The 27,594-nt window shown below is 58.3% G+C and overlaps 5 protein-coding genes across 10 annotated transcripts in view; all 5 read right to left on the reverse strand.

The window, feature by feature from the left end:
- LOC102069266 (uncharacterized) overlaps positions 1 to 24,796 on the reverse strand; it is a 97,932-nt gene extending 73,136 nt beyond the window's left edge. Inside the window, exon 1 of the mRNA XM_074530427.1 lies at positions 24,712 to 24,796. The gene's annotated coding sequence lies outside the window, so the exon portion shown is untranslated. The remainder of the gene's footprint in view (positions 1 to 24,711) is intronic.
- LOC141726076 (uncharacterized) overlaps positions 1 to 27,416 on the reverse strand; it is a 35,518-nt gene extending 8,102 nt beyond the window's left edge. Inside the window, exon 1 of one of the 2 annotated variants that reach the window (XM_074530378.1) lies at positions 26,999 to 27,416. The gene's annotated coding sequence lies outside the window, so the exon portion shown is untranslated. Of the gene's footprint in view, positions 1 to 24,711; positions 24,795 to 26,998 lie in introns of those variants that run through there. The other variant, XM_074530379.1, reaches the window with a different exon arrangement.
- The window catches only part of LOC141725969 (uncharacterized), a 232,670-nt gene that overhangs the window by 201,358 nt on the left and 3,718 nt on the right, over positions 1 to 27,594 (reverse strand). The gene's annotated exons all lie outside the window — the stretch shown is intronic.
- Positions 536 to 19,964, reverse strand: LOC141726102 (uncharacterized). Of its 5 annotated transcripts, none has more exons than XM_074530418.1 (3): positions 8,965 to 11,039; positions 5,823 to 6,032; positions 2,469 to 5,654 (listed from the first exon to the last, which is right to left on the reverse strand). In XM_074530418.1, the coding sequence occupies exons 1-3, from the start codon at positions 10,899 to 10,901 to the stop codon at positions 3,809 to 3,811; spliced, it is 3,993 nt and encodes a 1,330-aa protein (XP_074386519.1). In that variant the 5' UTR covers positions 10,902 to 11,039; the 3' UTR covers positions 2,469 to 3,808. The 5 variants fall into 5 exon arrangements, with proteins under 5 accessions (XP_074386521.1, XP_074386517.1, XP_074386519.1 ...); XM_074530417.1 differs by lacking the exons at positions 2,469 to 5,654; positions 5,823 to 6,032; positions 8,965 to 11,039 and adding exons at positions 12,173 to 14,581; positions 14,750 to 14,959; positions 17,892 to 19,964; XM_074530420.1 differs by lacking the exon at positions 8,965 to 11,039 and adding an exon at positions 536 to 1,648 and having other exon boundaries at positions 3,876 to 6,581.
- On the reverse strand, positions 20,049 to 26,914 carry LOC141726116 (uncharacterized). The gene is made up of 2 exons (XM_074530440.1): positions 25,835 to 26,914; positions 20,049 to 23,982 (listed from the first exon to the last, which is right to left on the reverse strand). Exons 1-2 carry the CDS (start codon positions 26,839 to 26,841, stop codon positions 21,663 to 21,665), a joined length of 3,327 nt encoding a protein of 1,108 aa, XP_074386541.1. The 5' UTR covers positions 26,842 to 26,914; the 3' UTR covers positions 20,049 to 21,662.

Genomic DNA, 27,594 nt, shown 5'->3' on the forward strand with positions numbered 1-27,594 from the left:
CCCGCTCCTCCTCAGCTCCGAGTCCGGCCCGGGCAGCGCCGGCCCCCAAAAGCCGGCGGGGAAGAAGGGCGTGATTATGCAAATCAGAGAGCGATCGCGCGCTGGGATTGGTGGGAGGGTGGAGCGCGGGGTTTTCTCCGTGACGTCACTGCGGGGGGGGAGTTGGAGCGTCCGGAGACAGCGGCCGGGAATGGAGACCGGGAATGGGAACAGGGACCGGGAATCTGGACAAGGAATGGGGACTGGTAATGGGAATGGAACCGGAAATGCGGACAGGGAGCGGGACTGGGGACAGGGAATGGGAACAGGGAATGGGGACCAGTATTAGGGAGACAGATTGGGGATAAGGAGCGGGAATGGAAATGGGGACAGGGAATGGGGACCATGGGGAGCCCTAAGTTCTGGGGAAGCACCAAATCTGTCCCAGGAACCCTCAACTCCCTCTGGCCCAGCATACCCCTCATCCCCCCGAAGATCCTCCCATGTCCACATCCTCGTCTTGGTTCAAAGTCTTTATTATCAGCCTCGGACTTAGAAAGGTTTATGAAAACAACAAAGAGAAATAAAAAGAAAATCCAGGCCACGAGGAGCCAGGTGGATGTGGAGCCCCCAGCCAGGTGTGCTGCAAGCAGGAGTCAAGGGGGCTCTGCCCACCTGGGCTCACTGGGGACCATCCAGAGCAGATCCTCCCGTGTGAGATGGAGCTGGAGCAGCGCACGGAGCTCTTCCCACCCAGGGCTGCCCTCAGTGCTGGCTCTTCTGGTGTTTGGTCATGCTGCCGCTTGCAATGAAGCCCTTCCCACACTGGGGACACTGGTAGGGTCTCTCTCCAGTGTGGATGCGCCGGTGGATGATGAGGGCAGAGTTGTACCGGAATCCCACCCCACAATAGGGACAGCGGAAGGGCCTCTCGTCCGTGTGGATGCGCTGGTGCCTGAGGAGATCATACGAGGTGTAAAAGCCCTTCTGGCACTGATCACACTTGTAGGGCCCCTCCCCCGTGTGCCTGCGCCGGTGCTTGTTGAGGACAGAGTTGTGCCTGAAGGCCTTCCCGCACTCACGGCAGTGGAACGGCCGCTCCTCGGTGTGGATGAGCTGGTGACTGAGGAGATTGGAGCTGCTCCGAAACCGTTTCCTGCACTGACCACACTCGTAGGGCCTCTCCCCGGTTTGGATGCGCCGGTGCTGGTTGAGATGGGAGACGCTTTTGAAGCCCTTCCCGCAGTCGGGGCACTGGAAGGGCCTCTCGTCTGAGTGTGAGCGCTGGTGCACCAGGAGATCAGAGCTGCTCAAAAACCTCTTCTGGCACTGGTGACACTCGTAGGGTCGTTCCCCCGTGTGGCTCCTGTGGTGGACAATGAGGTGGGAGCTCAAGGTGAAGCCCTTCCCACATTCCCCGCACTTATAGGGTCTCTCCTCGGTGTGGATGCGTCGGTGGATAACCAGGTGCGACTTTTGCCTGAATCCCTTTCCACAATCAGGACAGCAAAATGGCCGCTCGTTGGTGTGAATGCGCTGGTGACTGACGAGATTGTAGTTGGTGCAAAACCTCTGATGGCATTCAGCACACTCAAAGGGCCTCTCCCCCGTGTGGCTCCTCAGGTGGGCAGTCAGTTTGGATCTCCACCTGAAGCTCTTCCCACACTCGGAGCACTTGTGGGGCTTCTCCTCCCCACCCTGGAACTGCTCTTGGACCCCCAGCTCTGAGCTCTGACCCTGCTCCAGGCTGGGTTTTTCCCCCTCAGATCCCGTGTGCGTTCTCTGGTGCACAATCAGGCAGGATCTCCTCTTGAAGCTCTTCCCACACTCGGAGCACTTGTGGGGCTTCTCCTCCCCGTTGGCTTCTCCCTGCCGAGCCGTGGAGCCGCTCCAAACGGCCTCTGCCTCCGGCTCCTCGCTGCTCTCCATGCTCAGCTCCTGCTCGGGGGGAGCAAGGACAAGGACACGATGGGATTTGCCCCATGGGGACAAGGACACGATGGGATTTCCCCCACGGGGACAAGGACACGATGGGATTTGCCCCCATGGGGACAAGGACACGATGGGATTTGCCCCATGGGGACAAGGACACGATGGGATTTCCCCCACGGGGACAAGGACACCATGGGATTTGCCCCCACGGGGACAAGGACACGATGGGATTTGCCTCTCCCGCCCCCCACAAAAACCCTCCCGGAGCCCCCCGCGATGGGGTCGGGCCGAGCTCCCCCTCTCCGCTCACCTGCGGGCTCCGGGCGGCGATGCCGGCGGGGCCGGGGCAGCTGCGGCCGGAGCGGGGGAACCGCGTGGTGTTGGGCGCCTCTTCCTCCCGGTGTTCCTGTTCCGTTGTCCCTCCTCTTCCTTTGTCCCTCCTCTTTCTCCTCCTCCTTCTCCCCCTCCTCTTCCTCCCGCTCCTCCTCTGCTCCGAGTCCGGCCCGGGCAGCGCCGGCACCCAAAAGCAGGCGGGGAAGAAGGGCGTGGTTATGCAAATCAGGGAGCGATCGCGCGCTGGGATTGGTGGGAGGGAGGAGCGCGGCCTTTGCTCGGTGACGTCATGGCTGGGACCGGGAGTGGGAACGGGACAGGGAATGGGGACCGAGATCAGGAACGGAAAAGGGATCCTGTGGTGGTCACAGGGGTCTCAAAATGAGGGAAAATATGAAAATTTCGACTCTATATTTTTGTTTTCGAAAGGTGATTTATTAATTTTTTACTCATATATGAAAAGAAAATGCTATATTCAAACTATAGTAAAATAATGCAAAACAAGGATTGCATCAGAAAGCTAGAAAAAAATAGAAAAGGATGATAATAAAACCTTGGGAGTGATCAGAGGGTCTGAGACAGCTGAAATTTGATTGTTCATTAATTAAAAACTACGACTTGAGACCAATCAAAGATGAAATTGCTGCATTCCACACCAGCACATGCTTATTGTTAAATTTTCATTCTGGGGCGTCTCAGCTTCTCAGGAGAAAAAGATCCTAAGGAAAAGATATTTTAATAAAAGATATCTGTGACAGGACCGTGAGTACTGGAATACCTGGGAATACAGGAGAGGGGCTGGGATTGGGATCAGGAATCAGAAAATGGCAACGGGACAGGGAATAGAGGAATGGGAATTGGGGACAGGAATAGGAAAAGGGGAACGGGACAGGGAATACGGGAATGGCATCCAGATAGAGAATATGGGACAGGGACAAGTATTGAACCAGGAATGGGATCTGGACTCGGATGAGAGCAGGATCCTGGACAGGGGACAGCAGGAACCAGGACGGGAGGACGTGGGGACACTGCCAGGGCAGGGGGTCCTTGATCTGCTGCCCCAGATGGAGCTGCTGGGCCTGGGGTGCCCAAAGCCCTGAGGAGCCCCCAAATCTGTCCCAGGCACCCTCAACTCCATGGACCCAGCATCCCCCTCATGCCCATCCTTGTTTCAGTTCAACGTCTTTAATACTGCCCCCCTGGGCTCACTGGGGACCATCCAGGGCAGATCCTCCCATGGTGGAGAAGATATCCATGCCTATCTAGTGTTGCTGAAGGCCACCACAGGTTGGAAAAAATGACAGAAAAAATAACAGATAAAAACTTTTGATATCAGAACGTTGACAAATGTGGTCTCCACAATGGATTTCTGATCTTCGACTGCAGATAAATTCAGGTGACCACGGGGAGCCAGGAGGATGTGGAGCCCCCAGCCAGGTGTCTTCGCAACAGGGATCAAGAGGGTTCCCCCCACCTGGGCTCACTGGGAACCATCCAGAGCAGATCCTCCCGTGTGAGATGAAGCTGGAGCAGCGCACGGAGCTCTTCCCACCCAGGGCTGCCCTCAGTGCTGGCTCTTCTGGTGTCTGGTCATGCTGCTGCTTGTGGTGAAGCCCTTCCCACACTGGGGACACTTGTGGGGTATCTCCCCGGTGTGTATGCGCCCGTGGGCGATGAGGTGGGACTTGTGCTTGAATCCCACACCACATTCGGGACAGCAGAAGGGCCTCTCGTCCGTGTGGATGCGCTGGTGCCTGAGGAGCTGAGACGAGGTGTAAAAGCCCTTCTGGCACTGATCACACTTGTAGGGTCTCTCCCCAGTGTGGCTTCTGAGGTGGACTGTCAGGCTGGAGCTCTGGATGAAACGCTTCCCACACTGGGGACATTCATAGGGCCTCTCACCGGTGTGGATGCTCCTCAGGTGGGCAGTCAGGTGGGAGCTCGCTCTGAAGCCCTTCCCACACTGGGGACACTGGTAGGGCCTCTCGCCGGTGTGGATGCGCCGGTGGATGATGAGGGCAGAGTTGTGCTTGAATCCCACCCCACATTCAGGACAGCGGAAAGGCTTCTCGTCTGTGTGGATGCGCTGGTGCCTGAGGAGTTCAGACGAGGTGTAAAAGCCCTTCTGGCACTGATCACACTCGTAGGGCCTCTCCCCGGTGTGACTCCTCAGGTGCACAGTCAGGCTGGAGCTGTGTATGAAGCTCTTCCCACACTGATCACACTCGTAGGGCCCCTCCCCGGTGTGGCTGCGCCGGTGCTTGTTGAGGGCAGAGTTGTGCCTGAAGCCCTTCCCGCACTCACGGCAGTGGAACGGCCTCTCCTCGCTGTGAATGAGCTGGTGACTGAGGAGATTGGAGCTGCTCCGAAACCGTTTCCTGCACTGACCACACTCGTAGGGCCTCTCCCCGGTGTGGATCATCCGGTGCCTGTTGAGGTCGGAGACGCTTTTGAAGGCCATCCCGCAGTCGGGGCACTGGAAGGGCCTCTCGTCCGTGTGTGAGCGCTGGTGCACCACGAGATCAGAGCTGCTCACAAACCTCTTCTTGCACTGGTCACACTCGTAGGGTCGTTCCCCTGTGTGGCTCCTCTGGTGGTAAGTCAGTTTGGACTTGGACATGAAACTCTTCCCGCACTCCCCACACTCATAGGGCCTCTCCCCGGTGTGGCTGCTCAGGTGGGCTCTCAGGTGGGACCTCTCTCTGAAGCTCTTCCCACACTGGGGACACTCATAGGGCCTCTCCCCGGTGTGGCTCCTCAGGTGGGCAGTCAGGCTGGAGCTCACCCTGAAGCTCTTCCCACACTGGGGACACTCGTGGGGTCTCTCCCCAGTGTGGATGCGCCGGTGGGTGATCAGAGCCTCCTTGCGCCTGAAGCTCTGCCCGCAGTCAGGGCAGTGGAACGGCCTCTCCTCGGTGTGGATGAGCTGGTGCTGGAGGAGATGGGAGCTCCTCAGGAACCTCTTCTGGCACTGATCACACTCATAGGGCCTCTCCCCGGTGTGGCTCCTCAGGTGGGCAGTCAGGCTGGAGCTCACTCTGAAGCTCTTCCCACACTGGGGACACGCGTGGGGTCCCTCCCCGGTGTGGATGCGCCGGTGGGTGATCAAGGCGGACTTTTGCCTGAAGCCCTTCCCGCAGTCACGGCAGTGGAACGGCCTCTCCTCGCTGTGAATGAGCTGGTGACGGAGGAGACTGGAGCTGCTCAGGAACCTCTTATTGCACTGATCACACTCGTAGGGTCCTTCCCCCGTGTGGCTCCTCAGGTGGACTGAAAAGTTGGAGCTGTCTCTAAAGCTCTGCCCACACTCCCCACACTTATAGGGCTTCTCCCCGGTGTGGATTCGCTGGTGGGTGACGAGCCTGGACTTTTGCCTGAATCCCTTTCCGCAATCGGGACAGCGGAAGGGCCTCTCCTTGGTGTGAATGCGCTGGTGAATGATGAGATGGGAGTTGGTGTAAAATCTCTGATGGCATTCATCACACTCATAGGGCTTCTCCCCGGTGTGGCTCCTCAGGTGGATAATGAGATTGGAGCTCTTGGTGAAACTCTTGCCACACTGGAGACACTCATAGGGCCTCTCCCCAGTGTGGATCCTCAGGTGCACAGTCAGGCTGGAGCTGTGGGTGAAACTCTTCCCACACTGGGGACACTCATACGGTCGCTCCCCAGTGTGAATGCGCCGGTGGGTGGTGAGAGCGGAATTGTCCCTGAATCCCTTCCCACAATCAGGACAGCGGAACGGCCGCTCCTCGGTGTGAACCCGCTGGTGACTACGAAGATTGGAGCTGCTCAAGAACCTCTTCTTGCACTGGTGACACTCGTAGGGTCGTTCCCCCGTGTGGCTCCTCAGGTGGGCAGTCAGTTTGGACCTACACCTGAAACTCTTCCCACACTCGGAGCACTTGTGGGGCTTCTCCTCCCCATCCTGGAGCTGCTCTTGGACCCCCAGCTCTGAGCTCTGACCCTGCTCCAGGCTGGGTTTTTCCCCCTCAGATCCCGTGTGGGTTCTCTGGTGCACAATCAGGCAGGATCTCCTCTTGAAGCTCTTCCCACACTCGGAGCACTTGTGGGGCTTCTCCTCCCCTTCCTGGAGCTGCTCACGGGGCCCCAGCTCGGATCTCTGAGCCCCTCCATGGCCCAGGCTGGCTCTTTCCCCCTCGGATCCCCGCGCTCTGCCTTTGCAGCCCCTCCTGCTCAGGGATCTCCGCGGCTTCTCCTCCCCGTTGGCTTCTCCCTGCCGAGCCGTGGAGCCGCTCCAAACGGCCTCTGCCACCGGCTCCTCGCTGCTCTCCATGCTCAGCTCCTGCTCGGGGGAGCAAAGACAAGGAAACGATGGGATTTGCCCCCGTGGGGACAAGGACACGATGGGATTTGCCCCCACGGGGACAAGGACACGATGGGATTTGCCCCCGTGGGGACAAGGACACGATGGGATTTGCCCCCACGGGGACAAGGACACGATGGGATTTGCCCCCGTGGGGACAAGGACACGATGGGATTTGCCCCCACGGGGACAAGGACACGATGGGATTTGCCTCCCCTGCCCCCCACAAAAACCCTTCCCGAGTCCCCCGCGATGGGGTCGGGCCCAGCTCCCCCTCTCCGCTCACCTGCGGGCTCCGGGCGGCGATGCCGGCGGGGCCGGGGCAGCTGCGGCCGGAGCGCGGGAACCGCGCGGTGTTGGGGCGCCTCTTCCTCCCGGTGTTCCTGTTCCGTAGTCCCTCCTTTTCCTTTGTCCCTCCTCTTCCTCCTCCTCCTTCTCCCCCTCCTCTTCCTCCCGCTCCTCCTCCACTCTGAGTCCGGCCCGTGCAGCGCCGGCACCCAAAAGCAGGGGGGGAGCGAGGGCGTGGTTATGCAAATCAGGGAGCGATAGCGCGCTCAGATTGGTGGCAGGGAGGAGCACAGGGTTTGCTCGGTGACGTCATGGCTGGAGGGGACCGCGAATGGGAATGGGTACCAGGAAAGGAAAAGGGACCCTGTGGTGGTCTCAGGGGTCCCAAGATGAGGGAGGGATGAAAATTTTGACTCCGTGTTTTTATTTTCAGAAAGACGATTTATTATTTTATGATATACATAGTACAGTAAAAGAAAATGCTATATTAAAGGTATATGAAAGTAATAGAAAACTAAGATTTCATCAGAAAGCTAGAAAATAATAAGAAACAATGATCATAAAATCTTGTGAGTAACCAAATTTCAAGACAGCTAAACTGTGATTGGTCCTTCATTACCAACAACCTCACTAGACCAATCAAAGATGAAATTGCTGCATTCCACAGCACCAGATAATTAGTGTTTATAGCTTAATTTTAGAGGCCATTCAGCATCTCAGGAGAAAAAGATCCTAAGGAAAGGATTTTTTAATAAAATATGTCCGTGACACATTTCATTTAAATGGAGCGTGAATACTGGACTGGGATTGGGAATCAGGAGAGGGGCTGGGATTGGGATCAGGAATCAGAAAATGGGAAGGGGACACGGAATAGAGAAATGGGAATTGGGGACTGGAATAGGAAAAGGGGAACAGGACAGGGAATACGGGAATGGCATCCAGATAGAGAATATGGGACAGGAACAAGTATTGAACCAGGAATGGGATCTGGACTCGGATGAGAGCAGGATCCTGGACAGGGGACAGCAGGAACCAGGACGGGAGGACGTGGGGACACTGCCAGGGCAGGGGGTCCTTGATCTGCTGCCCCAAATGGAGCTGCTGGGCCTGGGGTGCCCAAAGCCCTGAGGAGCCCCCAAATCTGTCCCAGGCACCCTCAACTCCATGGACCCAGCATCCCCCTCATGCCCATCCTTGCTTTATTTTAATGTCTACATTTTCAACCTCAGATTTGGCTGTTTGGAAAGGACAAAGAGAAATAAAAAGAAAATCTAGGCCGTGCCGAGCCAGGAGGATGTTGAGCCATCAGCCAGGTGTTCTCCAAACAGGGATCACCTGGGCTCTGCCCCCCTGGGCCCACTGGAATCATCCAGAGCAGATTCTCCAATGGTGGAGAAGACATCCAAGGATATCTAGTGTTGCTTAATACCACCAAAATTTGGACAAAATGAGATTTTTCAAGGGTCAGAAGTTGACAAATCCCGGAGGATGCGGAGCCTTTAGCCAGGTGTCCTCCAAACAGGGATCAAGGGGGTTCTGCTCACCTGGGCTCACAGGGGATCCTCCCACGGGGGATGGATTGATATTGGAGAAGACATCCAAGGCTATCTAGTGTTGCTGAATATCACCAAAAGATGGTAATAAAAAAAAGGACAAAATTTTTCTAGGGTCAGAAGTTGACAAATGTGCTCTCCACAACGGATTTCTGATCTTGGACTGCGGATGAGTTCAGGTGACCACGGGGAGCCAGGAGGATGTGGAGCCCCCAGCCAGGTGTCTTCTCAACAGGGATCAAGGGGGCTCTGCCCAGCTGGGCTCACTGGGGATGATCCAGCACTGATCCTCCCGTGTGAGATGGAGCTGGAGCAGCGCACGGAGCTCTTCCCACCCAGGGCTGCCCTCAGTGCTGGCTCTTCTGGTGTCTGGTCATGCTGCTGCTTGTGGTGAAGCCCTTCCCACACTGGGGACACTGGTAGGGTCTCTCCCCGGTGTGGCTGCGCCGGTGGGCGATGAGGGTGGAGTTGTGCTTGAATCCCACCCCACATTCGGGACAGCGGAAGGGCCTCTCGTCCGTGTGGATGCGCTGGTGCATGCGGAGATCACACGAGGTGTTAAAGCCCTTCTGGCACTGATCACACTTGTAGGGCCTCTCCCCGGTGTGGCTTCTGAGATGGATAGTCCGGCTGGAGCTGTCTCTGAAGCCCTTCCCACACTGGGGGCACTTGTAGGGTCTCTCCCCGGTGTGGATCCTCCTGTGTTTGACGAGGGTTGACTTCTCTTTGAATCCCACCCCACAATCGGGACAGCGGAAGGGCCTCTCGTCCGTGTGGATGCGCTGGTGGACAAGGAGATCAGACGAGGTGTAAAAGCCCTTCTGGCACTGATCACACTCGTAGGGCCTCTCCCCGGTGTGGCTTCTGAGGTGGACAGTCAGGCTGGAGCTCTGGATGAAACTCTTCCCACACTGGGGACACTCCTGGAGTCCCTCGCCAGTGTGGATGCGCCGGTGGGTGTTGAGGTGGGACGTGCGTCTGAAGCCCTTCCCGCACTCACGGCAGCGGAACGGCCTCTCCTCGGTGTGGGTGATCTGGTGACTGAGGAGATTGGAGCTGCTCCGAAAGCGTTTCCTGCACTGACCACACTCGTAGGGCCTCTCCCCGGTGTGGATGCGCCGGTGCTGGTTGAGGTCGGAGACGCTTTTGAAGCGCTTCCTGCAGTCGGGGCACTGGAAGGGCCTCTCGTCTGAGTGTGAGCGCTGGTGCACCACGAGTTCAGAGCTGCTCCTAAACCTCTTCTTGCACTGGTCACACTCGTAGGGTCGCTCCCCCGTGTGGCTCCTCTGGTGGTAAGTCAGTTTGTACTTGGACATGAAACTCTTCCCGCACTCCCCACACTCAAAGGGCCTCTCCCCGGTGTGGCTCCTCAGGTGCACAGTCAGGCTGGAGCTCGCTCTGAAGCTCTTCCCACACTGGGGACACTCGTGGGGTCTCTCCCCAGTGTGGATGCGCCGGTGGGTGATCAGAGTGGACTTTTGCCTGAAGCTCTGCCCGCAGTCTCGACAGTGGAACGGCCTCTCCTCGGTGTGGATGAGCTTGTGATGGAGGAGGTTGGTGCTGGTCAGGAACCTCTTATTGCACTGATCACACTCGTAGGGCCTCTCCCCGGTGTGGATCATCCGGTGCCTGTTCAGGGTGGAGACGAGGTTGAAGCCCTTCCCGCAGTCGGGGCACTGGAAGGGCCTCTCGTCCGTGTGTGAGCGCTGGTGCACCAGGAGCTCAGAGCTCCTCACAAACCTCTTCTGGCACTGGTCACACTCGTAGGGTCGTTCCCCCGTGTGGGTTCTCTGGTGGGCTGAAAGGCTGGAACTATGTCTAAAGCTCTGCCCACACTCCCCACACCTATAGGGCTTCTCCCCAGTGTGGATTCGCTGGTGGACGACGAGGCTGGACCTTTCCCTGAATCCGTTTCCACAATCAGGACAGCAAAATGGCCGCTCGTTGGTGTGAATGCGCTGGTGAATGACGAGATCGGACTTGGTGTAAAACCTCTGATGGCATTCAGCACATTCAAAGGGACTCTCCCCGGTGTGGCTCCTCAGGTGGGCAGTCAGTTTGGACCTACACCTGAAACTCTTCCCACACTCGGAGCACTTGTGGGGCTTCTCCTCCCCACCCTGGAGCTGCTCATGGACCCCCAGCTCTGAGCTCTGACCCTGCTCCAGGCTGGGTTTTTCCCCCTCAGATCCCGTGTGGGTTCTCTGGTGCACAATCAGGCAGGATCTCCTCTTGAAGCTCTTCCCACACTCGGAGCACTTGTGGGGCTTCTCCTCCCCACCCTGGAGCTGCTCACGGGGCCCCAGCTCGGATCTCTGAGCCCCTCCATGGCCCGGGCTGGCTCTTTCCCCCTCGGATCCCCGCACTCTGCCTTTGCAGCCCCTCCTGCTCAGGGATCTCCGCGGCTTCTCCTCCCCGTTGGCTTCTCCCTGCCGAGCCGTGGAGCCGCTCCAAACGGCCTCTGCCACCGGCTCCTCGCTGCTCTCCATGCTCAGCTCCTGCTCGGGGGGAGCAAGGACAAGGACACGATGGGATTTGCCCCCGTGGGGACAAGGACACGATGGGATTTGCCCCCGTGGGGACAAGGACACGATGGGATTTGCCCCCACGGGACAAAGGACACGATGGGATTTGCCCCCGTGGGGACAAGGACACGATGGGATTTGCCTCCCCCTCCCCCCATAAAAAACCCTCCCGGAGCCCCCCGCGATGGGGTCGGGCCCAGCTCCCCCTCTCCGCTCACCTGCGGGCTCCGGGCGGCGATGCCGGCGGGGCCGGGGCAGCTGCGGCCGGAGCGCGGGAACCGCGTGGTGTTGGGACGCCTCTTCCTCCCGGTGTTTCTGTTTCGTTGTCCCTCCTCTTCCTTTGTCCCTCCTCTTCCTTTGTCCCTCCTCCTCCTGCTTCTCTTCCCCCGCTCCGACTCCGCTCCGAGTCCGGCCCGGGCGGCTCCGGCACCCAAAAGCAGGCGGGGAGCGAGGGCGTGGTTATGCAAATACCAGAGCGATCGCGCGCTGGGATTGGTGGGAGGGAGGAGCGCAGGGTTTGCTGGGTGACGTCATTGCTGGGACCGGGACCGGGAATCGGGACCAGGAATGGGGACAGGGACCAGGAAGGAAAAGGGACCCTGTTGTGTTCTCAGGGCTCCCAGGATGGGGGAAGAGATTAAAGTTTTGACTCCGTGTTTTTATTTTCAGAAAGCTCATTTATTATTTTATTATTGATATACTATATTAGAAGAAAATACTATGTTAAAACACTAATAAAGAATAGAGAATAGGATTTCATATTAAGGCTTGAAAGGAATGATAATAAAATCTTGTGAGTGACCAGAGAGTCTGAGACAGCTGAGCTTTGACTGGCCATTAATTACAAACAACCACATGAGACCAATCAAAGATGAAATGGCAGCATTCCACATCACCAGATAATTAGTGTTTAAATTTCGTTCTTGAGGTCTCTCAGCTTCTAAAGAGAAAAAGACCCTAAGGAAAAAACATTTTAATAAAATATATCTGTGACAGGAGCATGAATACTGGACTGGGAATACAGGAGAGGGGCTGGGATTGGGATCAGGAATCAGAAAATGGGAACGGGACAGGGAATAGAGGAATGGGAATTGGGGACAGGAATAGGAAAAGGGGAACGGGACAGGGAATACGGGAATGGCATCCAGATAGAGAATATGGGACAGGGACAAGTATTGAACCAGGAATGGGATCTGGACTCGGATGAGAGCAGGATCCTGGACAGGGGACAGCAGGAACCAGGACGGGAGGACGTGGGGACACTGCCAGGGCAGGGGGTCCTTGATCTGCTGCCCCAGATGGAGCTGCTGGGCCTGGGGTGCCCAAAGCCCTGAGGAGCCCCCAAATCTGTCCCAGGCACCCTCAACTCCATGGACCCAGCATCCCCCTCATGCCCATCCTTGTTTCAGTTCAACGTCTTTAATACTGCCCCCCTGGGCTCACTGGGGACCATCCAGGGCAGATCCTCCCATGGTGGAGAAGATATCCATGCCTATCTAGTGTTGCTGAAGGCCACCACAGGTTGGAAAAAATGACAGAAAAAATAACAGATAAAAACTTTTGATATCAGAACGTTGACAAATGTGGTCTCCACAATGGATTTCTGATCTTCGACTGCAGATAAATTCAGGTGACCACGGGGAGCCAGGAGGATGTGGAGCCCCCAGCCAGGTGTCTTCGCAACAGGGATCAAGAGGGTTCCCCCCACCTGGGCTCACTGGGAACCATCCAGAGCAGATCCTCCCGTGTGAGATGAAGCTGGAGCAGCGCACGGAGCTCTTCCCACCCAGGGCTGCCCTCAGTGCTGGCTCTTCTGGTGTCTGGTCATGCTGCTGCTTGTGGTGAAGCCCTTCCCACACTGGGGACACTTGTGGGGTATCTCCCCGGTGTGTATGCGCCCGTGGGCGATGAGGTGGGACTTGTGCTTGAATCCCACACCACATTCGGGACAGCAGAAGGGCCTCTCGTCCGTGTGGATGCGCTGGTGCCTGAGGAGCTGAGACGAGGTGTAAAAGCCCTTCTGGCACTGATCACACTTGTAGGGTCTCTCCCCAGTGTGGCTTCTGAGGTGGACTGTCAGGCTGGAGCTCTGGATGAAACGCTTCCCACACTGGGGACATTCATAGGGCCTCTCACCGGTGTGGATGCTCCTCAGGTGGGCAGTCAGGTGGGAGCTCGCTCTGAAGCCCTTCCCACACTGGGGACACTGGTAGGGCCTCTCGCCGGTGTGGATGCGCCGGTGGATGATGAGGGCAGAGTTGTGCTTGAATCCCACCCCACATTCAGGACAGCGGAAAGGCTTCTCGTCTGTGTGGATGCGCTGGTGCCTGAGGAGTTCAGACGAGGTGTAAAAGCCCTTCTGGCACTGATCACACTCGTAGGGCCTCTCCCCGGTGTGACTCCTCAGGTGCACAGTCAGGCTGGAGCTGTGTATGAAGCTCTTCCCACACTGATCACACTCGTAGGGCCCCTCCCCGGTGTGGCTGCGCCGGTGCTTGTTGAGGGCAGAGTTGTGCCTGAAGCCCTTCCCGCACTCACGGCAGTGGAACGGCCTCTCCTCGCTGTGAATGAGCTGGTGACTGAGGAGATTGGAGCTGCTCCGAAACCGTTTCCTGCACTGACCACACTCGTAGGGCCTCTCCCCGGTGTGGATCATCCGGTGCCTGTTGAGGTCGGAGACGCTTTTGAAGGCCATCCCGCAGTCGGGGCACTGGAAGGGCCTCTCGTCCGTGTGTGAGCGCTGGTGCACCACGAGATCAGAGCTGCTCACAAACCTCTTCTTGCACTGGTCACACTCGTAGGGTCGTTCCCCTGTGTGGCTCCTCTGGTGGTAAGTCAGTTTGGACTTGGACATGAAACTCTTCCCGCACTCCCCACACTCATAGGGCCTCTCCCCGGTGTGGCTGCTCAGGTGGGCTCTCAGGTGGGACCTCTCTCTGAAGCTCTTCCCACACTGGGGACACTCATAGGGCCTCTCCCCGGTGTGGCTCCTCAGGTGGGCAGTCAGGCTGGAGCTCACCCTGAAGCTCTTCCCACACTGGGGACACTCGTGGGGTCTCTCCCCAGTGTGGATGCGCCGGTGGGTGATCAGAGCCTCCTTGCGCCTGAAGCTCTGCCCGCAGTCAGGGCAGTGGAACGGCCTCTCCTCGGTGTGGATGAGCTGGTGCTGGAGGAGATGGGAGCTCCTCAGGAACCTCTTCTGGCACTGATCACACTCATAGGGCCTCTCCCCGGTGTGGCTCCTCAGGTGGGCAGTCAGGCTGGAGCTCACTCTGAAGCTCTTCCCACACTGGGGACACGCGTGGGGTCCCTCCCCGGTGTGGATGCGCCGGTGGGTGATCAAGGCGGACTTTTGCCTGAAGCCCTTCCCGCAGTCACGGCAGTGGAACGGCCTCTCCTCGCTGTGAATGAGCTGGTGACGGAGGAGACTGGAGCTGCTCAGGAACCTCTTATTGCACTGATCACACTCGTAGGGTCCTTCCCCCGTGTGGCTCCTCAGGTGGACTGAAAAGTTGGAGCTGTCTCTAAAGCTCTGCCCACACTCCCCACACTTATAGGGCTTCTCCCCGGTGTGGATTCGCTGGTGGGTGACGAGCCTGGACTTTTGCCTGAATCCCTTTCCGCAATCGGGACAGCGGAAGGGCCTCTCCTTGGTGTGAATGCGCTGGTGAATGATGAGATGGGAGTTGGTGTAAAATCTCTGATGGCATTCATCACACTCATAGGGCTTCTCCCCGGTGTGGCTCCTCAGGTGGATAATGAGATTGGAGCTCTTGGTGAAACTCTTGCCACACTGGAGACACTCATAGGGCCTCTCCCCAGTGTGGATCCTCAGGTGCACAGTCAGGCTGGAGCTGTGGGTGAAACTCTTCCCACACTGGGGACACTCATACGGTCGCTCCCCAGTGTGAATGCGCCGGTGGGTGGTGAGAGCGGAATTGTCCCTGAATCCCTTCCCACAATCAGGACAGCGGAACGGCCGCTCCTCGGTGTGAACCCGCTGGTGACTACGAAGATTGGAGCTGCTCAAGAACCTCTTCTTGCACTGGTGACACTCGTAGGGTCGTTCCCCCGTGTGGCTCCTCAGGTGGGCAGTCAGTTTGGACCTACACCTGAAACTCTTCCCACACTCGGAGCACTTGTGGGGCTTCTCCTCCCCATCCTGGAGCTGCTCTTGGACCCCCAGCTCTGAGCTCTGACCCTGCTCCAGGCTGGGTTTTTCCCCCTCAGATCCCGTGTGGGTTCTCTGGTGCACAATCAGGCAGGATCTCCTCTTGAAGCTCTTCCCACACTCGGAGCACTTGTGGGGCTTCTCCTCCCCTTCCTGGAGCTGCTCACGGGGCCCCAGCTCGGATCTCTGAGCCCCTCCATGGCCCAGGCTGGCTCTTTCCCCCTCGGATCCCCGCGCTCTGCCTTTGCAGCCCCTCCTGCTCAGGGATCTCCGCGGCTTCTCCTCCCCGTTGGCTTCTCCCTGCCGAGCCGTGGAGCCGCTCCAAACGGCCTCTGCCACCGGCTCCTCGCTGCTCTCCATGCTCAGCTCCTGCTCGGGGGAGCAAAGACAAGGAAACGATGGGATTTGCCCCCGTGGGGACAAGGACACGATGGGATTTGCCCCCACGGGGACAAGGACACGATGGGATTTGCCCCCGTGGGGACAAGGACACGATGGGATTTGCCCCCACGGGGACAAGGACACGATGGGATTTGCCCCCGTGGGGACAAGGACACGATGGGATTTGCCCCCACGGGGACAAGGACACGATGGGATTTGCCTCCCCTGCCCCCCACAAAAACCCTTCCCGAGTCCCCCGCGATGGGGTCGGGCCCAGCTCCCCCTCTCCGCTCACCTGCGGGCTCCGGGCGGCGATGCCGGCGGGGCCGGGGCAGCTGCGGCCGGAGCGCGGGAACCGCGCGGTGTTGGGGCGCCTCTTCCTCCCGGTGTTCCTGTTCCGTAGTCCCTCCTTTTCCTTTGTCCCTCCTCTTCCTCCTCCTCCTTCTCCCCCTCCTCTTCCTCCCGCTCCTCCTCCACTCTGAGTCCGGCCCGTGCAGCGCCGGCACCCAAAAGCAGGGGGGGAGCGAGGGCGTGGTTATGCAAATCAGGGAGCGATAGCGCGCTCAGATTGGTGGCAGGGAGGAGCACAGGGTTTGCTCGGTGACGTCATGGCTGGAGGGGACCGCGAATGGGAATGGGTACCAGGAAAGGAAAAGGGACCCTGTGGTGGTCTCAGGGGTCCCAAGATGAGGGAGGGATGAAAATTTTGACTCCGTGTTTTTATTTTCAGAAAGACGATTTATTATTTTATGATATACATAGTACAGTAAAAGAAAATGCTATATTAAAGGTATATGAAAGTAATAGAAAACTAAGATTTCATCAGAAAGCTAGAAAATAATAAGAAACAATGATCATAAAATCTTGTGAGTAACCAAATTTCAAGACAGCTAAACTGTGATTGGTCCTTCATTACCAACAACCTCACTAGACCAATCAAAGATGAAATTGCTGCATTCCACAGCACCAGATAATTAGTGTTTATAGCTTAATTTTAGAGGCCATTCAGCATCTCAGGAGAAAAAGATCCTAAGGAAAGGATTTTTTAATAAAATATGTCCGTGACACATTTCATTTAAATGGAGCGTGAATACTGGACTGGGATTGGGAATCAGGAGAGGGGCTGGGATTGGGATCAGGAATCAGAAAATGGGAAGGGGACACGGAATAGAGAAATGGGAATTGGGGACTGGAATAGGAAAAGGGGAACAGGACAGGGAATACGGGAATGGCATCCAGATAGAGAATATGGGACAGGAACAAGTATTGAACCAGGAATGGGATCTGGACTCGGATGAGAGCAGGATCCTGGACAGGGGACAGCAGGAACCAGGACGGGAGGACGTGGGGACACTGCCAGGGCAGGGGGTCCTTGATCTGCTGCCCCAAATGGAGCTGCTGGGCCTGGGGTGCCCAAAGCCCTGAGGAGCCCCCAAATCTGTCCCAGGCACCCTCAACTCCATGGACCCAGCATCCCCCTCATGCCCATCCTTGCTTTATTTTAATGTCTACATTTTCAACCTCAGATTTGGCTGTTTGGAAAGGACAAAGAGAAATAAAAAGAAAATCTAGGCCGTGCCGAGCCAGGAGGATGTTGAGCCATCAGCCAGGTGTTCTCCAAACAGGGATCACCTGGGCTCTGCCCCCCTGGGCCCACTGGAATCATCCAGAGCAGATTCTCCAATGGTGGAGAAGACATCCAAGGATATCTAGTGTTGCTTAATACCACCAAAATTTGGACAAAATGAGATTTTTCAAGGGTCAGAAGTTGACAAATCCCGGAGGATGCGGAGCCTTTAGCCAGGTGTCCTCCAAACAGGGATCAAGGGGGTTCTGCTCACCTGGGCTCACAGGGGATCCTCCCACGGGGGATGGATTGATATTGGAGAAGACATCCAAGGCTATCTAGTGTTGCTGAATATCACCAAAAGATGGTAATAAAAAAAAGGACAAAATTTTTCTAGGGTCAGAAGTTGACAAATGTGCTCTCCACAACGGATTTCTGATCTTGGACTGCGGATGAGTTCAGGTGACCACGGGGAGCCAGGAGGATGTGGAGCCCCCAGCCAGGTGTCTTCTCAACAGGGATCAAGGGGGCTCTGCCCAGCTGGGCTCACTGGGGATGATCCAGCACTGATCCTCCCGTGTGAGATGGAGCTGGAGCAGCGCACGGAGCTCTTCCCACCCAGGGCTGCCCTCAGTGCTGGCTCTTCTGGTGTCTGGTCATGCTGCTGCTTGTGGTGAAGCCCTTCCCACACTGGGGACACTGGTAGGGTCTCTCCCCGGTGTGGCTGCGCCGGTGGGCGATGAGGGTGGAGTTGTGCTTGAATCCCACCCCACATTCGGGACAGCGGAAGGGCCTCTCGTCCGTGTGGATGCGCTGGTGCATGCGGAGATCACACGAGGTGTTAAAGCCCTTCTGGCACTGATCACACTTGTAGGGCCTCTCCCCGGTGTGGCTTCTGAGATGGATAGTCCGGCTGGAGCTGTCTCTGAAGCCCTTCCCACACTGGGGGCACTTGTAGGGTCTCTCCCCGGTGTGGATCCTCCTGTGTTTGACGAGGGTTGACTTCTCTTTGAATCCCACCCCACAATCGGGACAGCGGAAGGGCCTCTCGTCCGTGTGGATGCGCTGGTGGACAAGGAGATCAGACGAGGTGTAAAAGCCCTTCTGGCACTGATCACACTCGTAGGGCCTCTCCCCGGTGTGGCTTCTGAGGTGGACAGTCAGGCTGGAGCTCTGGATGAAACTCTTCCCACACTGGGGACACTCCTGGAGTCCCTCGCCAGTGTGGATGCGCCGGTGGGTGTTGAGGTGGGACGTGCGTCTGAAGCCCTTCCCGCACTCACGGCAGCGGAACGGCCTCTCCTCGGTGTGGGTGATCTGGTGACTGAGGAGATTGGAGCTGCTCCGAAAGCGTTTCCTGCACTGACCACACTCGTAGGGCCTCTCCCCGGTGTGGATGCGCCGGTGCTGGTTGAGGTCGGAGACGCTTTTGAAGCGCTTCCTGCAGTCGGGGCACTGGAAGGGCCTCTCGTCTGAGTGTGAGCGCTGGTGCACCACGAGTTCAGAGCTGCTCCTAAACCTCTTCTTGCACTGGTCACACTCGTAGGGTCGCTCCCCCGTGTGGCTCCTCTGGTGGTAAGTCAGTTTGTACTTGGACATGAAACTCTTCCCGCACTCCCCACACTCAAAGGGCCTCTCCCCGGTGTGGCTCCTCAGGTGCACAGTCAGGCTGGAGCTCGCTCTGAAGCTCTTCCCACACTGGGGACACTCGTGGGGTCTCTCCCCAGTGTGGATGCGCCGGTGGGTGATCAGAGTGGACTTTTGCCTGAAGCTCTGCCCGCAGTCTCGACAGTGGAACGGCCTCTCCTCGGTGTGGATGAGCTTGTGATGGAGGAGGTTGGTGCTGGTCAGGAACCTCTTATTGCACTGATCACACTCGTAGGGCCTCTCCCCGGTGTGGATCATCCGGTGCCTGTTCAGGGTGGAGACGAGGTTGAAGCCCTTCCCGCAGTCGGGGCACTGGAAGGGCCTCTCGTCCGTGTGTGAGCGCTGGTGCACCAGGAGCTCAGAGCTCCTCACAAACCTCTTCTGGCACTGGTCACACTCGTAGGGTCGTTCCCCCGTGTGGGTTCTCTGGTGGGCTGAAAGGCTGGAACTATGTCTAAAGCTCTGCCCACACTCCCCACACCTATAGGGCTTCTCCCCAGTGTGGATTCGCTGGTGGACGACGAGGCTGGACCTTTCCCTGAATCCGTTTCCACAATCAGGACAGCAAAATGGCCGCTCGTTGGTGTGAATGCGCTGGTGAATGACGAGATCGGACTTGGTGTAAAACCTCTGATGGCATTCAGCACATTCAAAGGGACTCTCCCCGGTGTGGCTCCTCAGGTGGGCAGTCAGTTTGGACCTACACCTGAAACTCTTCCCACACTCGGAGCACTTGTGGGGCTTCTCCTCCCCACCCTGGAGCTGCTCATGGACCCCCAGCTCTGAGCTCTGACCCTGCTCCAGGCTGGGTTTTTCCCCCTCAGATCCCGTGTGGGTTCTCTGGTGCACAATCAGGCAGGATCTCCTCTTGAAGCTCTTCCCACACTCGGAGCACTTGTGGGGCTTCTCCTCCCCACCCTGGAGCTGCTCACGGGGCCCCAGCTCGGATCTCTGAGCCCCTCCATGGCCCGGGCTGGCTCTTTCCCCCTCGGATCCCCGCACTCTGCCTTTGCAGCCCCTCCTGCTCAGGGATCTCCGCGGCTTCTCCTCCCCGTTGGCTTCTCCCTGCCGAGCCGTGGAGCCGCTCCAAACGGCCTCTGCCACCGGCTCCTCGCTGCTCTCCATGCTCAGCTCCTGCTCGGGGGGAGCAAGGACAAGGACACGATGGGATTTGCCCCCGTGGGGACAAGGACACGATGGGATTTGCCCCCGTGGGGACAAGGACACGATGGGATTTGCCCCCACGGGACAAAGGACACGATGGGATTTGCCCCCGTGGGGACAAGGACACGATGGGATTTGCCTCCCCCTCCCCCCATAAAAAACCCTCCCGGAGCCCCCCGCGATGGGGTCGGGCCCAGCTCCCCCTCTCCGCTCACCTGCGGGCTCCGGGCGGCGATGCCGGCGGGGCCGGGGCAGCTGCGGCCGGAGCGCGGGAACCGCGTGGTGTTGGGACGCCTCTTCCTCCCGGTGTTTCTGTTTCGTTGTCCCTCCTCTTCCTTTGTCCCTCCTCTTCCTTTGTCCCTCCTCCTCCTGCTTCTCTTCCCCCGCTCCGACTCCGCTCCGAGTCCGGCCCGGGCGGCTCCGGCACCCAAAAGCAGGCGGGGAGCGAGGGCGTGGTTATGCAAATACCAGAGCGATCGCGCGCTGGGATTGGTGGGAGGGAGGAGCGCAGGGTTTGCTGGGTGACGTCATTGCTGGGACCGGGACCGGGAATCGGGACCAGGAATGGGGACAGGGACCAGGAAGGAAAAGGGACCCTGTTGTGTTCTCAGGGCTCCCAGGATGGGGGAAGAGATTAAAGTTTTGACTCCGTGTTTTTATTTTCAGAAAGCTCATTTATTATTTTATTATTGATATACTATATTAGAAGAAAATACTATGTTAAAACACTAATAAAGAATAGAGAATAGGATTTCATATTAAGGCTTGAAAGGAATGATAATAAAATCTTGTGAGTGACCAGAGAGTCTGAGACAGCTGAGCTTTGACTGGCCATTAATTACAAACAACCACATGAGACCAATCAAAGATGAAATGGCAGCATTCCACATCACCAGATAATTAGTGTTTAAATTTCGTTCTTGAGGTCTCTCAGCTTCTAAAGAGAAAAAGACCCTAAGGAAAAAACATTTTAATAAAATATATCTGTGACAGGAGCATGAATACTGGACTGGGAATACAGGAGAGGGGCTGGGATTGGGATCAGGAATCAGAAAATGGGAACGGGACAGGGAATAGAGAAATGGGAATTGGGGACAGGAATAGGAAAAGGGGAACGGGACAGGGAATACGGGAATGGCATCCAGATAGAGAATATGGGACAGGGACAAGTATTGAACCAGGAATGGGATCTGGACTCGGATGAGAGCAGGATCCTGGACAGGGGACAGCAGGAACCAGGACGGGAGGACGTGGGGACACTGCCAGGGCAGGGGGTCCTTGATCTGCTGCCCCAGATGGAGCTGCTGGGCCTGGGGTGCCCAAAGCCCTGAGGAGCCCCCAAATCTGTCCCAGGCACCCTCAACTCCATGGACCCAGCATCCCCCTCATGCCCATCCTTGTTTCAGTTCAACGTCTTTAATACTGCCCCCCTGGGCTCACTGGGGACCATCCAGGGCAGATCCTCCCATGGTGGAGAAGATATCCATGCCTATCTAGTGTTGCTGAAGGCCACCACAGGTTGGAAAAAATGACAGAAAAAATAACAGATAAAAACTTTTGATATCAGAACGTTGACAAATGTGGTCTCCACAATGGATTTCTGATCTTCGACTGCAGATAAATTCAGGTGACCACGGGGAGCCAGGAGGATGTGGAGCCCCCAGCCAGGTGTCTTCGCAACAGGGATCAAGAGGGTTCCCCCCACCTGGGCTCACTGGGAACCATCCAGAGCAGATCCTCCCGTGTGAGATGAAGCTGGAGCAGCGCACGGAGCTCTTCCCACCCAGGGCTGCCCTCAGTGCTGGCTCTTCTGGTGTCTGGTCATGCTGCTGCTTGTGGTGAAGCCCTTCCCACACTGGGGACACTTGTGGGGTATCTCCCCGGTGTGTATGCGCCCGTGGGCGATGAGGTGGGACTTGTGCTTGAATCCCACACCACATTCGGGACAGCAGAAGGGCCTCTCGTCCGTGTGGATGCGCTGGTGCCTGAGGAGCTGAGACGAGGTGTAAAAGCCCTTCTGGCACTGATCACACTTGTAGGGTCTCTCCCCAGTGTGGCTTCTGAGGTGGACTGTCAGGCTGGAGCTCTGGATGAAACGCTTCCCACACTGGGGACATTCATAGGGCCTCTCACCGGTGTGGATGCTCCTCAGGTGGGCAGTCAGGTGGGAGCTCGCTCTGAAGCCCTTCCCACACTGGGGACACTGGTAGGGCCTCTCGCCGGTGTGGATGCGCCGGTGGATGATGAGGGCAGAGTTGTGCTTGAATCCCACCCCACATTCAGGACAGCGGAAAGGCTTCTCGTCTGTGTGGATGCGCTGGTGCCTGAGGAGTTCAGACGAGGTGTAAAAGCCCTTCTGGCACTGATCACACTCGTAGGGCCTCTCCCCGGTGTGACTCCTCAGGTGCACAGTCAGGCTGGAGCTGTGTATGAAGCTCTTCCCACACTGATCACACTCGTAGGGCCCCTCCCCGGTGTGGCTGCGCCGGTGCTTGTTGAGGGCAGAGTTGTGCCTGAAGCCCTTCCCGCACTCACGGCAGTGGAACGGCCTCTCCTCGCTGTGAATGAGCTGGTGACTGAGGAGATTGGAGCTGCTCCGAAACCGTTTCCTGCACTGACCACACTCGTAGGGCCTCTCCCCGGTGTGGATCATCCGGTGCCTGTTGAGGTCGGAGACGCTTTTGAAGGCCATCCCGCAGTCGGGGCACTGGAAGGGCCTCTCGTCCGTGTGTGAGCGCTGGTGCACCACGAGATCAGAGCTGCTCACAAACCTCTTCTTGCACTGGTCACACTCGTAGGGTCGTTCCCCTGTGTGGCTCCTCTGGTGGTAAGTCAGTTTGGACTTGGACATGAAACTCTTCCCGCACTCCCCACACTCATAGGGCCTCTCCCCGGTGTGGCTGCTCAGGTGGGCTCTCAGGTGGGACCTCTCTCTGAAGCTCTTCCCACACTGGGGACACTCATAGGGCCTCTCCCCGGTGTGGCTCCTCAGGTGGGCAGTCAGGCTGGAGCTCACCCTGAAGCTCTTCCCACACTGGGGACACTCGTGGGGTCTCTCCCCAGTGTGGATGCGCCGGTGGGTGATCAGAGCCTCCTTGCGCCTGAAGCTCTGCCCGCAGTCAGGGCAGTGGAACGGCCTCTCCTCGGTGTGGATGAGCTGGTGCTGGAGGAGATGGGAGCTCCTCAGGAACCTCTTCTGGCACTGATCACACTCATAGGGCCTCTCCCCGGTGTGGCTCCTCAGGTGGGCAGTCAGGCTGGAGCTCACTCTGAAGCTCTTCCCACACTGGGGACACGCGTGGGGTCCCTCCCCGGTGTGGATGCGCCGGTGGGTGATCAAGGCGGACTTTTGCCTGAAGCCCTTCCCGCAGTCACGGCAGTGGAACGGCCTCTCCTCGCTGTGAATGAGCTGGTGACGGAGGAGACTGGAGCTGCTCAGGAACCTCTTATTGCACTGATCACACTCGTAGGGTCCTTCCCCCGTGTGGCTCCTCAGGTGGACTGAAAAGTTGGAGCTGTCTCTAAAGCTCTGCCCACACTCCCCACACTTATAGGGCTTCTCCCCGGTGTGGATTCGCTGGTGGGTGACGAGCCTGGACTTTTGCCTGAATCCCTTTCCGCAATCGGGACAGCGGAAGGGCCTCTCCTTGGTGTGAATGCGCTGGTGAATGATGAGATGGGAGTTGGTGTAAAATCTCTGATGGCATTCATCACACTCATAGGGCTTCTCCCCGGTGTGGCTCCTCAGGTGGATAATGAGATTGGAGCTCTTGGTGAAACTCTTGCCACACTGGAGACACTCATAGGGCCTCTCCCCAGTGTGGATCCTCAGGTGCACAGTCAGGCTGGAGCTGTGGGTGAAACTCTTCCCACACTGGGGACACTCATACGGTCGCTCCCCAGTGTGAATGCGCCGGTGGGTGGTGAGAGCGGAATTGTCCCTGAATCCCTTCCCACAATCAGGACAGCGGAACGGCCGCTCCTCGGTGTGAACCCGCTGGTGACTACGAAGATTGGAGCTGCTCAAGAACCTCTTCTTGCACTGGTGACACTCGTAGGGTCGTTCCCCCGTGTGGCTCCTCAGGTGGGCAGTCAGTTTGGACCTACACCTGAAACTCTTCCCACACTCGGAGCACTTGTGGGGCTTCTCCTCCCCATCCTGGAGCTGCTCTTGGACCCCCAGCTCTGAGCTCTGACCCTGCTCCAGGCTGGGTTTTTCCCCCTCAGATCCCGTGTGGGTTCTCTGGTGCACAATCAGGCAGGATCTCCTCTTGAAGCTCTTCCCACACTCGGAGCACTTGTGGGGCTTCTCCTCCCCTTCCTGGAGCTGCTCACGGGGCCCCAGCTCGGATCTCTGAGCCCCTCCATGGCCCAGGCTGGCTCTTTCCCCCTCGGATCCCCGCGCTCTGCCTTTGCAGCCCCTCCTGCTCAGGGATCTCCGCGGCTTCTCCTCCCCGTTGGCTTCTCCCTGCCGAGCCGTGGAGCCGCTCCAAACGGCCTCTGCCACCGGCTCCTCGCTGCTCTCCATGCTCAGCTCCTGCTCGGGGGAGCAAAGACAAGGAAACGATGGGATTTGCCCCCGTGGGGACAAGGACACGATGGGATTTGCCCCCACGGGGACAAGGACACGATGGGATTTGCCCCCGTGGGGACAAGGACACGATGGGATTTGCCCCCACGGGGACAAGGACACGATGGGATTTGCCCCCGTGGGGACAAGGACACGATGGGATTTGCCCCCACGGGGACAAGGACACGATGGGATTTGCCTCCCCTGCCCCCCACAAAAACCCTTCCCGAGTCCCCCGCGATGGGGTCGGGCCCAGCTCCCCCTCTCCGCTCACCTGCGGGCTCCGGGCGGCGATGCCGGCGGGGCGGGGCAGCTGCGGCCGGAGCGCGGGAACCGCGCGGGTTTCGGGCGCCTCTTCCTCCCGGTGTTTCTGTTTCGTTGTCCCTCCTCTTCCTTTGTCCGTCCTTTTCCTTTGTCCCTCCACCTCCTCCTCCGCCTCCCCCTCCTCTTCCTCCCGCTCCTCCTCAGCTCCGAGTCCGGCCCGGGCAGCGCCGGCCCCCAAAAGCCGGCGGGGAAGAAAGGCGTGGTTATGCAAATTTGAGCGCGATCGCGCGCTGGGATTGGTGGGAGGGTGGAGCGCGGGGTTGGCTCGGTGACGTCACGGCGGGGGGGTGCTGGAGCGTCCGGAGACAGCGGCCGGGAATGGGGACCGGGAATGGGAACAGGGACCGGGAATCGGGACAAGGAATGGGGACTGGGAATGGAACCGGGAATGCGGACAGGGAGCAGGATTGGGGACAGGGAATGGGAACAGGGAATGGGGACCAGTATTAGGGACACAGACAGGAATTAAGGAGCGGTAATAGAAATGAGGACAGGGAATGGCGACCGTGGGGTTCCCAAAGTCCTAAGGAAGCCCCAAATCTGTCCCAGGAACTCTCAACTCCCTCTAGCCCAGCATGTCCCTCACCCCCTGGAAGATGCCCCCATGTCCACATCCTCATTTTGGTTCAATGTCTTTATTATTAACCGCGCATTTAGAAACGTGTATAAAAATAACAAAAAGAAAATGCAGGCCACGAGGAGCCAGGTGGATGTGGAGCCCCCAGCCGGGTGTCCTCCAAACAAGGATCAAGGGGGCTCTGCCCACCTGGGCTCACTGGGGACCATCCAGACCAGATCCTCCCGTGTGAGATGGAGCTGGAGCAGCGCACGGAGCTCTTCCCAACCAGGGCTGCCCTCAGTGCTGCCTCTTCTGGTGTCTGGTCATGCTGCTGCTTGTGGTGAAGCCCTTCCCACACTGGGGACACTGGTAGGGTCTCTCCCCGGTGTGGATGCGCCGGTGGACGATGAGGGCACAGTTCTGCTTGAATCCCACCCCACAATCGGGACAGCGGAAGGGCCTCTCCCCGGTGTGACTGCGCTGGTGACAGCGGAGCTCAGAGCTGCTCAGGAACCTCTTCTGGCACTGATCACACTCGTAGGGCCTCTCCCCGGTGTGGCTCCTCAGGTGGGCAGTCAGGTTGGAGTTGTCTCTGAAGCCCTTCCCACAGTGATCACACTTGTAGGGTCTCTCCCCAGTGTGGATACGCTGGTGGGTGATGAGGTTGCTGTTGTTCTTGAAGCCCTTTCCGCAGTCAGGGCAGTAGAAAGGCCTCACCTCGGTGTGAATGAGCTGGTGACGGAGGAGATGGGAGGACCTGTCAAACCTTTTCTCGCACTGATCACACTCGTAGGGCCTCTCCCCGGTGTGGATCATCCGGTGCCTGTTCAGGGTGGAGACACGGTTGAAGCCCTTCCCGCAGTCGGGGCACTGGAAGGGCCTCTCGTCCGTGTGTGAGCGCTGGTGCACCACGAGATCAGAGCTGCTCATAAAGCTCTTCTGGCACTGGTCACACTCGTAGGGTCGCTCCCCCGTGTGGCTCCTCTGGTGGTAAATCAGGTGGGAGCTCAAGGTGAAGCCCTTCCCACACTCCCCACACTTATAGGGTCTCTCCTCGGTGTGGATGCGTCGGTGGATAACCAGGTGTGACTTTTGCTTGAATCCCTTTCCACAACCGGGACAGCAAAATGGCCGCTCGTTGGTGTGAATGCGCTGGTGACTGACCAGATGGGCGCTGCTGTAAAACCTCTGATGGCATTCAGCACACTCAAAGGGCCTGTCCCCTGTGTGGATCCTCAGGTGGACAGTCAGGTTGGATCTCCACCTGAAGCTCTTCCCACACTCGGAGCACTTGTGGGGCTTCTCCTCCCCTCCCTGGAGCTGCTCACGGGGCCCCAGCTCGGATCTCTGAGCCCCTCCATGGCCCAGGCTGGCTCTTTCCCCCTCGGATCCCCGCGCTCTGCCTTTGCAGCCCCTCCTGCTCAGGGATCTCCGCGGCTTCTCCTCCCCGTTGGCTTCTCCCTGCCGAGCCGTGGAGCCGCTCCAAACGGCCTCTGCCTCCGGCTCCTCGCTGCTCTCCATGCTCAGCTCCTGCTCGGGGGGAGCAAGGACAAGGACACGATGGGATTTGCCCCCACGGGGACAAGGACACGATGGGATTTGCCTCCCCTGCCCCCCACAAAAACCCTCCCGGAGTCCCCCGCGATGGGGTCGGGCCCAGCTCCCCCTCTCCGCTCACCTGCGGGCTCCGGGCGGCGATGCCGGCGGGGCCGGGGCAGCTGCGGCCGGAGCGGGGGAACCGCGTAGTGTTGGGGCGCCTCTTCCTCCCGGTGTTCCTGTTCCGTTGTCCCTACTCTTCCTTTGTCCCTCCTCTTCCTCCTCCGCTCCTTCTCCCCCTCCTCCCGCTCCTCCTCCGCTCCGAGTCCGGCCCGGGCAACGCCGGCCCCAAAAGCAGCCGCGGAGCGAAGGCGTGGTTATGCAAATCAGGGAGCGATCGCACGTTTGCATTGGTGGGAGGGAGGAGCGCGGGCTTTGCTCGGTGACGCCATGTTGGGGGTGGTTCTGCAGCGTCCGGGGAGAGCGGAGCGGGAATGGGGACCGGGAATGGGGACCGGGACAGGGAATGGGGCCCGAGAAGGGGAACAGGAACCGGGAATGGGGACCGGGACCGGGAATCGGGACAAGGACCGAGAATGGGGACAGGGACCGGAGACCGGGAATGGGAATGGAACCGGAAGTGCGGACAGGGAGCGGGATTGGGGACAGGGAATGGGGACCGGGAATGCGAACCAGGAACGGGAACACGAAATGTGGACCAGTATTGGGGACAGGGAG

The sequence above is a fragment of the Zonotrichia albicollis genome, chromosome 32, assembly GCF_047830755.1.
Source record: "Zonotrichia albicollis isolate bZonAlb1 chromosome 32, bZonAlb1.hap1, whole genome shotgun sequence".
Taxonomy (NCBI): domain Eukaryota; kingdom Metazoa; phylum Chordata; class Aves; order Passeriformes; family Passerellidae; genus Zonotrichia; species Zonotrichia albicollis.